Source organism: Dipodomys ordii, unplaced genomic scaffold, assembly GCF_000151885.1.
Source record: "Dipodomys ordii isolate 6190 unplaced genomic scaffold, Dord_2.0 Scaffold64, whole genome shotgun sequence".
Lineage (NCBI taxonomy): Eukaryota > Metazoa > Chordata > Mammalia > Rodentia > Heteromyidae > Dipodomys > Dipodomys ordii.
The window spans coordinates 8,334,822-8,352,093 of NW_012267280.1; the positions used below are offsets into that span (position 1 = coordinate 8,334,822).

At 42.0% G+C, this 17,272-nt stretch overlaps 1 protein-coding gene across 1 annotated transcript in view; it reads right to left on the bottom strand.

Annotated features, from left to right (window-relative positions):
* Positions 1-490: 490 nt before the first annotated feature.
* Positions 491-17,272, bottom strand: part of Myo16 (myosin XVI) — a 267,093-nt gene continuing 250,311 nt past the window's right edge. The window contains exon 35 of the mRNA XM_013022725.1: positions 491-718. Coding sequence (XP_012878179.1) covers positions 491-718 — 228 coding nt within the window. The remainder of the gene's footprint in view (positions 719-17,272) is intronic.

Genomic DNA, 17,272 nt, shown 5'->3' on the forward strand with positions numbered 1-17,272 from the left:
AATGACTTTTTAAAATCTATATTTTAAAGGAAGGGAGCACCACGGATTGCATGAAGTTATAAAACACAGTAATAAATGTGTAAAATAACCGACAGGTTTATAACCCCATAACACACAAACACCTACAAAATCCATGTCCTGCGCACCGAGTCATAATTCAGCCATCAGCTAGACAAAGGCCCGACTGGCTGGCTGTGCGAAGCCCCCAGAGCTGCACCTGCTCTCATTTCCAGCACCGCTCCAGCCACTCTCCTTATTGCGGGGCAGATGTGTAGCCCGACAACCAGAGTGGCACTGTAACATAGATACATACATGCAATCACACACATGTGCATGAGCATGTACACACACACACACACACACACACACACACACACACACACACTGAGATCTCGGAGTCAGGGTCCTGTGCTTTAGTGTAAATGCATGGAGAGATTGATGCAGCCCTCGCCGCCAGGCAGTTCTGCTGTGTGGACACCTCCAAACCATGTCAGATGGTACTGTCCCAGAGCTCGGAGGGCAGCCTGCTGCAGGAAGCAGTCTCAGGCTTCTTGAGAAGCGTGGGCTTCCTGCAGGGAGGTGGTGGGGGCGTGCGGGGCTCTGCATGCTGCAGGACATGTTGCCAGTCTTCCTGTTCCTCGCAGAGCTTCCGTCTCCAGTCCAGGAGCTCCCGCAGGGCTACACTTTCATTCTCTGAGAGCCTCAGGTGGTGGATGACCTGGGGGACAGAGAGGAGAACCAGAGTGTCAGCAGGTGAACAGGGGAGGTGACAGCAGCCATGAAGTCTGCAGGAGGCCAGGCAGGATGGAAGGAGACAGCGTTCTCCCCAACCTCAAGCCCCAAGGCCCAGAAGACAGCAGCAGCTGCAGATGGCTTTGAATGACTGAATCTGCATAAGGACTGGAACCAGGCGTTTAGGAGGCGGGCAGATGGGTCGGCACATGGCATGTCTGTGGATGACTGGGGAAGAACCCAGACTCCTCTGTGATTACCAACACTCCTGTTGACATCATGCGTTTCATTTTCACTTGACTTCTGACAGCAATGGATGCTCTCTCAGAAACAGAGATTTCCCAAGCTTCACTCCCTTCTATTCACATGGTTAAAACCCACCACCAGGGGCTGGGAAGGTGGCTCGATGGTGGAGTGCTTGTCTTGCATGCAAGACATACACAGAAAAAGCCGGAAGGGGTGCTGTGGCTCAAGTGGTAGAGCACTAGCCTTGAGCAAAAGCTGCTCAGGGACAGCACCCAGGCCCTGAGTTCAAGCCCCAGGACTGGCAAAAACCAAACAAACAAACCCCCCCTCCCCAACTATGATGAGCCAAGGATATACCCCCCCCCTTCTCACAAAGCTTGCTCTTGGCTGGTGTCTTAGAGGACAGACCCATTAAGAGATTGTTGTTCTGGGCAGCTGTTGCAAGATGTAGAGAGCTGCGTGCAGCCGCACCTGGAAGATGGTGCCGGCTTCCGCCCTCCGCCTTCCCGATGGCGAGTGCTCTCTGTGGTAAACAACTCCTTATATGGCTAAGGCAAAGAATCTGGCTTGCTTCGCGCACCTGAACCTATTGGTGGTTCCCACGTGGCGTATCAGGGTTGGCTACCCAGCGGGTACTTAAGGCTGTGGGGAATTCTCCCCGGAGTTGGGGTCAGAAGATTGCTCAAAGGTCCTGAATAAACTGCAGAGAGAAGAGTTCGGTGTCGCGTCTTCCTTGCTGGTCGAGGCGGTAGCGACAGCAAGAGATTGCCACTAAAGTGGTAAACTGGCTCTGTGTGAGGTGGCTCACGGTGCCCAAGGATGCCTGAAGCCTGGCTCCAGTTTCAAAGTGCACGCTCTAGGTGGGACAGAGTCAAACAGTGTGCCCAACTATTGCCATGTCCTCCATCAAACCCAGCCCTCAAAGGTGGAATGGCCTCTGGCATCTGTGAGAACATGAAATGTGATTGGCTCCTACCTCGGTTCACCAGGATGCTTGGGAACAAAACATCCTCCACTCCTAAATGGGCACAAAGGGCGAGGAGCTTTTGAGTCTCTGGGCACCTATTTCCTGCTAGCAGTCAGTACCCGTTACAGTAAGCTTTACAGATGCTAACATCTCTAGAAAGTAGAATCAAATGGGGTTCCAGTACTGGGCTTTGTGGTTGAAGGCTTTTAAATGTCTATGATTAAACAGTGAAGAGAAGAAAAGAAAAATGGATGGGTAAAAGAAATGTGAAACAGATACACATGTCAAAGGAGCATGGGAAACAGAGAATATAAAAAGATGCAAAATCCAGAGGCCTGAAACTTGCTTGTGCATTAATACATACAGAAGCTCAACAAATCACATTAAAGATAAACATACATTCTACCACCATTAGCAAACATAGACACAGGTACCAGGTAGGTCAACTTGCAATTGCTGAAAACCAAAAAAGAGGCAAAGCTTTAAATCCCACAAACTAGACACAGGCGACAGCCAGAACCACAAGGAGACTAGAAGCTGGCTTCTTCACAGGGACACGGGGAATCTGAAAACATGGATTTGTAGATGAAAGCAAACAAGCCAATCTCATGGTGTCAGCCGAATAAAAATGTTCCTAAAAATGAAAGGTAAGTAAAGATATGAAAACAAAAAAAAATAAAGAAATTTGCTGGCCGGGCACCGGTGGTTCACGCCTGTAATCCTAGCTTCTCAGGAAGCTGAGATCTGAGGATCGTGGTTCAAAGCCAGCCTGGGCAGGAAAGTCCGTGAAACTCTTTATCTCCAATAAACCACCAGAAAACCGGAAGTGGCACTGTGGTTCAAGTGGTAGGGCACTCTCCTTGAGCTGAAGAGCTGAGGGGCAGTGCTCAGGCCCAGAGTTCAAGTCTCCCCACCGATAAAAAAAGAAAAGAAAAAGAAAAGGAAATTTGCTATCTGAAATCTTGCATTAATAGAAAGACAAAAGGAAGGGTTTATTTTATTATGTAGGTAAAAGAAAATGATTTTCAATGGAAAAATTGGCATTTACATGGGCATTAGTAAACTCAGGGGTCAATATAAATTACATGGCTGGAATGCTTTGTAGAGTGAAAATCATATAAGCAGCACAAAGTATGCCAACAGTAATCACACAATCCAGGAGGGAACACAAAGTATAGAATTAGGTCTTGAAGTTAAAGCAGTATTAGAGCAATACAAGTAGAAAAATAATAAAATATGTTGGAATGCCCTAAGCCAAGCATGAACATTTCATCCTGTGGTAAAACAACTGGAAAAATGAGACAATCTTTAAATAAAAACTTAAAGATTCAGAATCACAACAGGGGAAAGAAAGACTGGATAAATGGGATTGTATCCAACTGAAGAGCTTCTGTGGGGTAAAGGACATAACTACAAAGATAGACAGTCCACACAATAGGATAAAACCTTTATTAGCTATGTATGTATTAGCCCCCTCGGGGGCTGGGAAGGTGGCTCAGTGCTTGCCTTGCATGCATGAGGCCCTGGGTTCGATTCCTCAGTGCCACATAAGCAAAAAGAAAAAATCCGGAAGTGGTGCTGTGGCTCAAGTGGTAGAGCACTAGCTTTGAGCTGAAGAGCTGAGGGACAGTGCCCAAGCCCAGAGTTCAGGCCCACGACCGGACCCCCCCCCGCAAAAAAAGAAATGTACTCATTACCTTGCCCATGTAATTGTAACCCCCCTCTGTATGGTATTTTCACAATAAATTTTTTTAAAAAAGACTAAATATATAGCTTCCCTATGACACAGCAATCCCACTTCTGAGCATTTATCCAATGGACCACAAACCAGGCCACACTAAAGCTATCAGCACAACCATGTTCATTGCAGCATTGTTTACCATAGCCAATATATGGAAATCAACACAGATGTCCCTCAGTGGACAAATGGATCAAGAAAATGTGCTATACATATACAATGGAATTCTACTTATCCATTAGAAAGAAAAATATTGCATCGAATCTTAAGGAAATGGAGAACTGGAAAAAAATTATATTAAGTGAAGTAAGCCAGAGCCAAAGAAACATAGGCTGCATGGTTTCCTTCATTTGTGTAATTAGAATATGTGTACAAATCTACAAGTAAATACAATGAATGATTAAAATAAATAAATTATACATGCACACACACTGGGACATATTAGATAGGACTATAGACTTTCACATGTGAGGTTAAAGGAAGCTATACAAAGAAATGGCTGACAAAGGTTCAATAGCTATGTGCATATGATCATATAAAATAATATTCTATGAAATGAATTCCAAGAAAGGGAAACGAGACATTTTTCAGTTATCATTATTGTTGTTTTTGTTTTCTTTTCCTTTTGTCTTGTTTGTTTATTTGTATTTGGGAGGTTAAAAGAGGGCATGGAAAAGGTAGAATAAGGGTGAGCAAATACAACAGTAGTATTCACTAGACACTAGGTGGAAAATGAACTGGCTATTTCATGAGTAGCGTTGGGAGGGAAAAACTAGGAAAGAGCAATGGAAGGGGGGACATGATTCAAAAAAAAATTGTACTCAGGGCTGAGAAGGTGGCTCAATGCTTGCCTTGCATGCACGAGGCCCTGGGTTTGATTCCTCAGCACCACATAAGCAAAAAGCTGGAAGTGGCACTTGGCTCAAGTGGAAGAGTACTAGCCTTGAGCTGAAGAGCTGAGGGACAGTGCCCAGGCCCAGAGTTCAGTTCCTACAACTGACCAAAAAAAAAATTGTACTCATTTCTCTTTACCTGATTCATGTAACTGGAACCCTTCTGTATATCAACTCTACAATTACAACAAAAGGGACTGAAAAAAAAATAAACATCCAGTTCATTTAAGAGAAACCAAAAAAGGTAAAAGAAAGGATTAAACGTGGAGACGAATTCCTACTAAAAGAATCAAGTATAAAAAGTGGGCAAATGGAATGCACATCTTCTCCAGTGCCTGGTACCCTTCTTCTTTGCCTGGTATTTGAGGACGTGTGCCTGTCTCTTCCTGATGGCTTGGGTGGGAAGGGGGGTGGTTGGTAAATGGCACAACTCTGTCCTCACAGTAGGCAGAAAATGCTCCCAGCTGTATTTCTTCTGAAGTTTAAACTCTTTTCAGTGTGTTCATAATGTCTAAAGATAGACGAAGCGTGAGCCTGTCCCGAAGCTCCCGGCAGGAAGACCAACAAAGACCACATGGCTCAGTCAAAGCCGGGACGCAGAGCCCTTCGGCCTGGTGACTCTCGGGTGCAGCCGGCATAATGAGGCTTGTTGGGCGAGATTGTGACAGAAAATATCCCCAGTCATCTGAGTCATTGTTTCTGGGTTTGGAAGGGGGAAAAAATAGATCTCTCCCATTTGAAAGCTTCTTAGTCTTTTCTAAAAATACTTGAATTTTGAAGTATATTAAAAAGGTTAAACTAATAATATACACAAATGATTAGAACCAATATCCTTAATGAGGCTATGGATGGTTCAAAAATGTGGGAAGTACAGAATGCTATTCTTCAATCAACAAGCAAGAGCTTGTTCTTGACTGAGTAAAAACATGACAACAATGAACTTTCATCCAGAACAATCCCTGTTACCACAGGAGCCCAGTGGAATGTGCCTTGTTTTCTGTTATGGAGATGAATTCATACTGAGGGAATTCTACCAAGAATGTACCAGAGGTGCCAGACCACATAGATGCCATACTAAAATATTAACATTTTGCTCTTTATTTAAAAAAAATCACAAAGAATGTCTTAAAAGAAGGCTAAAAAATTCTTTGTAAGAAGGTGTGATAGAGAGCACTTTAAAACTGCAATTTGAAGAGGCTCCAAAGAGAATAGCAGTATCACCTAACAAATGATATTTAATCTGCTCCACTTAGATTTATTACATTTATTAGACTGTGAAGCTCAAGTATTGTATTTATCACAAGCAGTGAAAGAACACTGATACTTTAGAATAGGACACAAATGCAATTATGAGCGCTATTTCAATGGTGGTCCAGTAATATGGAAGCAATAAAAAGCATGTAAAATATTATCCCATGCCGTAAAAAATGTCCAAATCAGCATTAACCCATCCTTTATACCCACCTAATGCCCTCTGGGTAACAACTAAAGTGTGTATCTCTGCATTTACTATTATTTGATATTTCACAGTAAGTTAAATATTATCTTAAAAGGGCCATAGTGACTTTGTAAGGGAAAGTTTTATCTTGATACTGTTTTCGGAAGAGTTTTACTGTTTCAAGAATGACTGCCTATGAGGGATGCCAAGCTCAGTGTCTGCTGATTTTTCTCTGGCCAAAGGTTATCCTGCTTCGTTTGCATGATGAAGGGCATCACATCAGCATCCTTTAACCTAAGTCTTATTTTCATGGCTTTCCAACACTTGTGTGCTCCCAGCATCACTACCTCCGATAGTCATCTCCCTTTGCAATTTAGTAGTGAGAAAGCGGAAAGTCAAAGTTTATGGGGAAGATCGTAGGTGACAAATGCACCCAGGTGACAGACTTCAGAGATGGAGGCAGTTTTACAAAAGCTGCCCAACCGGACTGCTCTAAAGATGACAGGCAACTTTGTTCATCTATGACCAACTACCCAGGATTCCTAGGGGCACTGTGGCCTGGTCTGTACTTACAGCAGAAACATGTCCTCTCCCTTTCTCCTCAGGAAGGACTACAGCTGACTCTCGCACTTATTAATTCTGTAAACCTCTGAGCACCACAGCCATATCTCAAGCTCACAGCACGTGCAAGGACACATATAAATCACAAAGTGAATTAATCTCCCAGGGGGCTGGGGAATGCTCAAACAAAACTAGAGTTGCAAGAGGAAGATTCTTTATGGAAACACAGAAAACTACCATGATGGCTCAGAATAAGGTAAAAGTAATGGCTTCCTTCTGTCATGAAGAATATCTGGCTGATCTCATCTTCAAACATTCAGGACATTAATCTACTGTCCACTAGATACACCCTACTGTCAACCATCTCGTGTCTCCCAAGAACTAGAAAATATCAGTTACAAAGGAAGACAGTTTGATAAGGTGAGAGAAAGATGGAGTTCATATAAAGTCTTTCTCTAAAGTAAGATATTTCTAATCACTGACTTTCAAGGGTTACACAGAATAGCTTACAATCTAGAGGGACATACAACCGGATCTAAAGGGTACTGAGGCTTATCGCTCAGGTATCTATTTACAAAATTTATGAGATGAAGTAAGTAGTGTGAGATGAATTTCCTTGCTTTCCCATGGATAGACATTCCTGTGGACAAAACTAGTTATTCTAAATTAGCAACTTGTTGCTGAACTTTTACCTTAAGTCTTTCCCTGCCATGATGGAAATGACTTTGTTAAATAATTCAGATGTAAAGTCAGCTCGCCGTCCATTTGTCACAGAATTGATTTTTCTATTGACTATTCACCCAGAGGTGAAGGGGGGTATGTACTGACATTTATGGAAATTAAAAGGAGGAAGTGCCCTGGGTGGCTAACTAGTGAATGGTAGTGTTTCAAATGGAAACATGATTTTTATTCATTGCTAGTAAGAAGTTGGTGGAAAAGAATATGAAAAATAAAATTGGAAAGACAGGACTTTAAAACTAACGAAAACCTAAATGTATCTAAAAGACTGGGCTTAGAACAACCTGCTACTTGAAGTCCTGATTAAAAGGTTTGTGATGTCTACACTCCTAAAAAGCATCAAAATCAGCTGAAAGTGGAACTAGCATTTGTGGTTTTTGCCTGAAAAAAAAAAGTTGGTTCTTCTTAATACAGAAGAAATCATTCATGTACTGATTCAATTAAGTTCCTGCTGGGGATTATGTTTCCTTTGTAGTCTAAAGTTTAGATAAAAGGAAAAAAATATCTCTTAAAAGGCATGGTGAGTTACTAAAAATAAAAGTAGCTATATTTGGAATTTGGTGGATGAGAGGAATTTTAATTTCTTACCATAAAAAGTCAAGGACTATCCTTTTATAATAAATAAAGTTACCTTGGAAAATATTTTATCTAATTTCAATAGACATTTATTTGGACTTCTGAAGTTGATTTTAACCTCTCAAGACACAGTTATAAGTAAAAATGGATTCTGGTAAAAGGATGTAAATGATGTGCTTTATCATATGAACTGAGATATAAAGCATACAGTGGTACTGAAAATCATACCACGCAATGTATTTGTGACATTTAGGGGATGTGAGTTGTAATCTTTATATCCCCGTGGTGTCTGAGGGCACATGTCTCCCAGGACACCATGGTTGAGCAAGAAAACCACTCAACTATATTCATAGTAGTCTGGGCGTCCGGAACTTGAAATTATACCTTGCAGGCTACAGTACTGTCACAGAAGTTCCCCTGTGGATATGATTTCCAAAGATCAGATATTATTTCATGCTCTTGATCTCAAATACTGCACTTGCTTGATTTGTTTTCCCTACAATGCCACCCAACATCTGCTAAAGACGGGCTCTGCCTTTCAACAAATCTCATTTTCACTTTGTCATTTAAATTAAGCACATTCAAAATTACCTTGCTATTTGAGCACTGCTTGCTTTTTGGAAGACATATGGCCACAAAATTAAGGGCAGGGAAAAAGCAGAAGACAATGACTTAAACACAATTGATGACAAGTTGGACCTGCCTGAGACCTTCACTGCACCCCCGGAAATGTGGGATGTGCAGGTGGGAACTTCAATGGTTTCATTTTGTAATTTATCTTTTATATACTTTTAGTCTATTAGTTTTGACCAATTTGGTCAAAGCCCATGAATGAGGCTGGCAGTATACCTAGAATATGTATGTGTGTGTTTGTGTGTGTGTGTGTGTGTGTGTGTGTGTGTGAATGTGAGAATGTGTGTGTGTGAAAGATGGTATGACAGGAACACCATTGATTACATTGTACATTAACGTTTCTTATAAATAACATCTCAAAAAGTTTATCATTGGAAGATATGGACCAGGTAAGTCCTTTGCTATGAATGAGTAAAGACAGTTAAATATCAGAGTCTATATTTAGTTAATTAAGGACAGCAAACAGTAACACTTGTGAAATGCTAAGTCTAACACACGACAACTAGGAACAAAGTGGCCCCTGGCCATGCAATCATGGATAAGCCAAGAAGGGCAGCATGTGCTACTGGAAGCGCATTTCTCCCTCACAGAATGGCCAGGCCAGCCTCTCCTGAGTGAGTGGCCCCGCAGATGGCTCCCGATGCTCCCTGGTCTCTTTTTGGAGCAGGGAGGTTCCGGTGTTCAGCTTTAGGATAGAAAAGGCTGCAGAAGGTCATGTAAGGGGGTTGGGTGGGCGGAGGTTAGAAATGGTGCCATTGCTGTAGCTCTATTCCCTTGGCCAGTCTGTTGCATGACCGCTCCCAACCACAGAGCAACTGTGGCACGTGGCCTGGTTGGGTGAAGAGAAGGACCACCAGCCTTTGGGTCGGTAGGCCCATCGCAGTGCTTTCAAGACAGGGTTGGTGCCTTCAAGACAAGGATGCCAAGGAAACAAATGTCAAGAGGGGTTAGGAAGGAAAAGGAACAAGGTTTTGCCAGGGTAGCCTAAATATAATAGTGAATGGTTAAAATCGAGTCGTCTTCCCAAAAATAGATAATAAAAGTCACCTGCAAGTGTATAAAATTAATTTAAATCCACTTTGGGATCAAATGCTGGGCTTTTTATATCACTGACTGGATGACATTTTCCAATATTATAGTTCATCTGTTTTAGAACCTATTCCTGACGCAGTCAGAAATGCAACATGACAGTTTCAAATAATAATGTGATCACAGAAATCAGAAGAACAAGGCCCACTAGGTCTGCTGAGGTCAGAAGGAAAGTCTTCCTTCATTTCTGCATAGAGGGAGTCTTTTCTGTTGTTTTGGCCTAAGACTGTCATTGGCTTGTCTTTGTCAGATTACATGGAACCTGGCTTTCTGGAGCCCCGCTTAGCATCTTTGGATATTCCGAACAGTGATAAAGGCTCTCCCACTTACAGAAAAGGCAAACATTTTCCCTTCATGTACACTCTGAGCAGATCAGTTCCTACTGCTAGTGAGATGGATTTGAAAAGTCAGAAAACAATATGCTCACACACTGGCATGCTTCATTCTGCCTCCAGCTTTGGTTTATAATGTAAAACTTTCCCTTTTTCTAGACTCTACACTGGAGAGGCCCTCAGCTCTCTCTAGCAGCCATGTACCCTGTCTCACTTTTTCTTTGTCCCAGTTTCCTTGTAGATTACACACTTCCCCTAGGTAGTATTTACAGTTTGCTTCCTCATGCTAGAATTTAACTAGTGATAGGGCATAGGAGTTTGTTTTTGTAGATGAGAGTATCCCAATTAACCAGGCTTGTGTCCAGCAATAGAGAGGTCTCAAATATGGGTTGATGAATGAACCAGTGAGCAATGACTAAATCTCTGAAAATTAAACGTATATGCCTTACCGTTGTTTCATATACTAAGCACAAATACACACATATAATTACAGAGTTACACAAAGTAAAACCATGTACGTTGTTCTCTGGGGTCAACATAAAAACCTTCCAGAGCTTTTCCCATCCCATGTGACCTCACTTTATAAAACTTCCAATCAGCACAGAAAACCTGACTCCACTAGCCCCAGCCAGCCTGCCAGAGGTAGTGTTTACCAAATTTTTTGGGGGTATTTTCTTTTGTTACATAGGTTCCAATAAAAAATATTTAATAAAGCTAAGGAATGTTTTAGCAGTTTGATTCTCTTAATTCTTCTGGGGCTACTACTAGATGGTAATTAAATTGAGCCAGTAATTTATGGAGTACTTTGTGTTTGTAACATAAAAGAGATTAAGCTGAACTCGGTACCTATTCTGCATAAGCTCAAAAATGCATTAGGCTTTTTACGCATATGTACACATGCGTGCAAAACCACAATTCTAGAAAATAAGATACACATGCTGGGTGCAGTGGTTCAAATTTGCAATCCAAGGTGTTCAGGAGGCAGGTATCAATCAGGGGGATCAAAGTTCAAGGCCAGACTGGGCAAAAAGCTATGAAGACCCCAAGACTCCACCTCAACCAAAGAGCATAATATGGTGGTAAGAGCTTTCAGCCTAGTTACAGAAGAGACCAAGAAAGATCTAGAAAAATGATTATGATACCAGGCTGCCTAAGGCAAAAAAAAAAAAGAAAAAGAAAAAGGGGACCCAGGAGGAGCCCAGGGAAACCCTGGTGAGGAGAGTGACCTTGAAGCAGAATGTGAAGGTCATGGAAAAAGAACGGAAAGCCGTTGACTTCTGGCCCTACATTTACAAGTGTATTAGGAGTGAGTCATAGCTGCAGTCTGACAGAAAGAAAATAAATCATTGAACCCAGTGGTTAGCAGGAGACATGGGAGAGCTTGTGCTCCTCTCGAGGTTTATAAATTGGACCATCTTAGGTAGTTGAACTGGCACATGTACCACCCTGAGAAGTGCCCACACCAGCACGCCAGCCTTCCCGGGGCTTTGATGATGTGAGTGGCATCTGCGGTGGTATTGGTCGTCCCGTACAGCAGGCATACCTGGGAAGCCTGCGGCTCACCATCCACTGTCAGACAGCAGACACCCTGTTCTGGAGGAATCTATGGCCGTAGCTATGTAACAGTGTCTCTGAGAATAGTTTCCTGGCGGCAGGTGTGCTCGCTTGTACAAAGTGTGATGTACGGCCCCAAACATCACCATCTCCTGCACCTTTCATGAAGCCCAGATACACACAGCACCAGACAATACCGCTGCCTGTGCTGATGGGTGTGGGGGGGTGGGGAGGGGAGCAGATGTGGCTGGGCTGTACTCTGGGGCCTGAGATGGTCAGGTAGAGGAAGGAGAAGCCCCTTGGAGAGCAGGACTGTGTGCCTAGCACCCGTCCTGTCTCCACTAACTTGTTCCCTGCTGAGCATGTATTTTGTTTTATTAAAAATTATCTTTAGGGCTGGGAAGGTGGCTCAGTAGTAGAGCGCTTGACTTGCATGCCTGAGGCCCTGGGTTCGATTCCTCAGCACCACATAAGCAGAAAAAAAAAGCCGGAAGTGGCCCTGTGGCTCAAGTGGTAGAGCGCTAGCCTTGAGCTGAAGAGCTGAGGGACAGCGCCCAGGCCCAGAGTTCATGCCCACGACCGGACCCAAAAAACAAAAATTATCTTTAGGTATATAAAGAGGTTCCAGCTCAACGGGGCAGTCCGTGAGTACAACGGATCTTGCTCTGTGCCACCCTTACCAGCGTTCTCTCCCACTTCTCCCAAGCCCACCCTTCCTCTCGAGTTACTTGGCTCCATGTTCATAGGTACCCCGAATGACAAGCTCGTGGGGGAAGACACTCGCAAGGCTGAGCTAAGCGGGGCATGCATGTCCGATGAAGGCCGACTCATGATGGTGGCATAGGCCCAAGGCTTTACATTTCGCCCGGAAGTGACGCTCACAATAAGATACTGGAAGAGAACAATGTGATTGAAACAGGAAAAAAAATTCCATCTCAACAACATACCAAATTGCAGAATAAACGTCAAAAACCCATTTGCAAAATAACAGAGCCACACTGTTACTTGCTTTTGGCATGTGGCAGTGTGATCTGTGGAGGCACGGCACTCCACGGCCACGTGCAGCGTGCTCACTTCCACACCGGGATTCCCTTCAGATTTGCTAGGGATGGGATCAAAACTCAGCTCTTAATTTCTGTAAAAATGCAGTTTTCTAAAGCTAATATGACAAAAGCTTAAGCTTTATCGAAGTTGGGTGTTTTATAGTCCTTTGTTTTCTAAATATGTTAACTATATTAAGTATATATTAAAATATATTTCTAAAAATGTGTTTATGCTATACTAAAATATTTTTAAAAATTACATGCATGACATATTTGATCAAATTTTAGATAGGTGTTGCGATTTGTTGATCCAGTTAAGACTCCTACATGTGTTAGATCTCATCTAGTACGTTAAAGTTAGAAGTGGTACTCAGAATACTGACAGTGAAAAAGAGGAATATTACAATAATATAATAATATGAATAAGTATTTTTAAGTCCTTACAATATTCCAGGCAGCATGTTAGGCATACCACATATATTTTTCTTAAATGACCTGAAAGAAATATCAATTTTTTTATATGCCCATGTAAACACAGTTCTCTTTACCTTTCTCCTACTCTCCCTCCCTCCTTCCTTTTCCCCTCCACTCTCCCTTCCTTCCTTTCTTCTGTCAAAAAAATCAACAATCAATAAAATATTTCCTCTTTAAATGATTTATCTAAGTTACTTAACCAATATTGAAATGAACATAGCTAGAATTTCTGTGTAAACATGTTTTCTCAGTCGCTCTGCTATTCTTTATATGATACCATGGCTAGTTGTAAATTTTCCATCAGGATTTTGAGTATGCATCAATTGCTTTCCTGTTTAAAAACTGGCACCACTCTGATTTCCTTTCCATTTAATATTTCTCACAAATGGATTCTCCTCATTGACAAAAATTGTCAAGGTCTTAAGTACAAAAACATTGCATTTAGAAATATAGGCTGTCTGGGATATACATACAGTACCAATTTATGATGAAAAATATAGGATTTAAAAATGGTCTGAATCTCTATTTATCTATATAGATAGAATTACTGCTAATTCAGAGATTACCAATTAATTCACTGCTTCATTACTTGCATATAACAAATTCGTTACAAGGTGAGAACTGAGTCCCTGAAACTGTAAGCTCTAAAAGCATCATCTGTGCCAGGTGTTCTTCTATTTGATAGAAGACAGACAGACAGATAGATAGATGGATGATAGATGAATGGCTAGAAAGAAGCATATAAACTGATAGATTGATGGCTAAATAGAAGAATGATGGATGGACAGAAGAATGATAGATGCTAGATGCTAGACCAGTGATAGATAATTTTGAAAGGATTATCTGATTTCTATTCTTTGACATGGGCTTTAGACTCATCATGTAATGGAAGAATTAAATGTGACTATATTTCATTAGTTCATTTAACACACAATGTTTTGGTTCTGCGCTATAGTATATTTTAAGCAGTCCACAAAACAAACATAAAATGAATTTAGAAAGAGGGTATTGGATTTACTTAGTGCCCAGTAACTCTCAATTTTGCTGATATATGATATTGCAAAAAGGTTTCTTTGATGGTGCAGTAAAACAAACCACATAACAATTTGTTTCTTGATGTGGATCAATTTTATATTGATTGTATTATGGCAGTTGAGTCGAGAGTGGGCTAGATATTTATTAAGGTCTTGAGTACTAGATTGCCACTATTTTATTAAAGACCATCAATGACTTTGTATGATGAATATCTGGATATGTCTATTGTCCAAAACAACCTTTCATGTTCTTTTTCTTAAAAGCAAAAGAAACATTCTTTCAAGTTTGTCAGGAGAGAAATGCCCATAATAAACATCAAAGATGATGAGGCATGCAATACAACAGGGCTCTGATGATGAAGTGTGCAACCCACCAGGGCTCGGAGAACAAGCAGAGGAGAGGAACAGAAGAGTAGAAGGCAAAGTGGGTAAAGTGAAGTGGTAATGTAAACATAAACAAGCCACTCTCAAAAAAACAGCATCAGAAAAGAAAACAGTGCACTTTTCAATGTCACATGTGCACTTCTAGGAGATGCGCACGGAGGGGAGGGGTAGGAATCTCATTCAGGTTAGCCCCTCCCTCAGTCCCATGGCCACTGTCCCTCATGCTCGCGAGTTTGCCATATGTCCATACAATCATGGGCTTTCTGCCTCAAGCCATGGGACCCTCTGAGTTACAGAGAGATGCAATCCCAGTAGAATGTAAGAAATCTTTTTTCCTTCCTTGCACACTCTAAAGGATTTGAACATGCCAAATAGCACACACTTAAAAAAATATGACTCAAATCTCACAGACCATTACATACAGAACTGTCATATTGTAAATGCTGTCTAATTCCACAAGCAATTTGCAATGCTTTGCTAAGCTACAGAATTCCAGCGTTAGGTCCACAAAGCTGCCCTCGAGGGCCAGCAGGTGGGATTCCATGATGCCACATGTCCACTGCTGCTTTTATTCCTGCCGAGTGCTACAGAAGGTCATAAATATTTTACCATGGCTCACAGCATGGACATACGGAGCCTTCTACATCACAAGGCTAATGCTCCAGCTTTCGTTATTTCCAAGAATCTTAAGTGGCTTGTACTCCTTTCCTAAAGCCATCAGAGCCCACAAATGCATAAAAAGTTATGATGGAATATAACATACAGTGTGTTTCCTACATTTTTGTATGTGAGACTTTCCCCTATCAGATAGTGTTTCATGTCTACATTAACAGTAAGGAGGGTTGGGAGTGTAGCTCAGTGGTAGAATGTGTGCTTCCATGTACTACCCTAGTTTGATCTCCAACACACAAAAAAATATTAGAAAGAATGACATTGTACTATTTGTAAAGAAATGAAAATATCAGGAAAAAAATTATGTTCAAGTGAAGTAAGCCAGGCCAAGAGAGACAAAGGATGCATGCTTTCTCTTATATGTGGAAGCTAGATTTTGCTTATAAGCAAATATGTTGGGTGGTATGCAACTACATACAAATATATGAATGAAATATGGTAGTTCCAAGGGGGAACCCAAATAGTGTAATTCCATCAAATGGCAAAGTCAAAGTCCAGAAAAATAAAACACCAAGAAGATGGTAATTGAAACGGGTAAGGTACTTGAAAGGGAGTTATGGGGTGGAGAAAAAGGAGAATGCAGCTAAGGATTCAATGTATACCCTGCAAAATTAAGAAGAATGAGGGCAGGGTGGGGGAGGGGAGGGATGGGGGAGAACACTGAAAAGGGGTGACACTGATGAAGATGCATTGTATTCATATATTGCCTTGTTAAATGGCAACTCTTTTGTACAACTACTTAAAGATAATTTTTAAAAAAGGAAAGGAAATAAAAGAAATCACAGGTATATTCAGCAGGGCCAGGCCCTTATTAGGAGGACAAAAAGTTAGCTGGAAAGGCCAGGCCGTTGGGCTAAGTGGTCCTAGACCTGTGTAGGCTGGTGCTCCTCTGCTGTGTTTGCACCCTAAGGTGCCACATGCATTCCTTCATTTCTGTGTTTTACATGTCCCTCTCTGTGAATGGTAGATAGATGGACTGGACCCAGATCTGTGTGGCTGTCAAATGGAAGAGGGGAGGGGTCTCTCCCAATGTCTGTTAACTGTGGTTTCATGGGATGTGAAACAGACCAGTGGCCAAAAGACCAACCCAAACAGAAGTCGCCACCACACCCAGTGTCTGCTGTTGGTCACCTAGGCTTTTATTCTGAACCAAAACATCTTCCAATTTCTGGTCAGTTGTGAGGTTTGAACTCTGGGCCTGGGGGCTGTCCCTGAGCTCTTCAGCTCAAGGCGAGCACTCTACCGCTTGAGCCACAGTGCCATTTCCAAAACGTCTTCCAATTTCTGAAAACACGGAATGACCCTCCACTCACTCCTGTTGTTTATGCCTGGCTTATTTCCAGAAGCAGAATTCCTGGTGCTAACATCTACTCCCATTATGGAACTAGTGAAGTGTCCAGAAGATCGCTCATCAGTTTTTTTTTTTTTTTTAATCTGTGACAACATCCACACATGTTAATCTTCATTTAGAGGATGTCGTAAGTCTCCGAGGATGCGAAGTAACATGGACATCCTTGAAGAGAGATGGTGTATTTGGTTCACATTTTGCTTCACTGTTGCAGGTCTAATCCCACCGCAGTGCCCTGTTTGGTTTTATGGCATTCTTGTTGATTCCTACTCACAGAAAATCTCAAATGCAGCACGCCTCCGTGTATCCATGCTTCCTCTATAAATGTCAAGCAAGGGATAAATTCTGGACGACGTGTGGCCATTAAACCCCAGTGTCACATAACTCACAGCTCCTTGACCCCATGAAAGGAAGAAAACAAGCCTGACTGGCCGTTTCCTTGGGAGGAGACCAGAGCCTTTGCAAACAAGTTCCTGTGAGAACTGGGGATGGGAATTGATTCTTGCCTGCCATTCCCCGTCTCTCTGCTTCTTACACAAACACAAAACCAGGGAAGACTGGGGAACCACTTCCCTCAAAAAATCACTGCTTCCTAACAAATGGGGCAATGTCTTTCTTTCTGATGGAGGCATAGAATTCCATTGTGTATATATACCACATTTTCTTAGTCAAGCGGAAAAGGTCAGATAATGTGATGTTAGGAAAATGAACCCTTAGATAGGTAGTTTAATGTTTTTTTTTCTTTCATGCATGTGTTTCTAACACATTTATAAGATTATTTCTTTGTTGCTTTGTATGTCCCTCCCCCACAGTATAACCC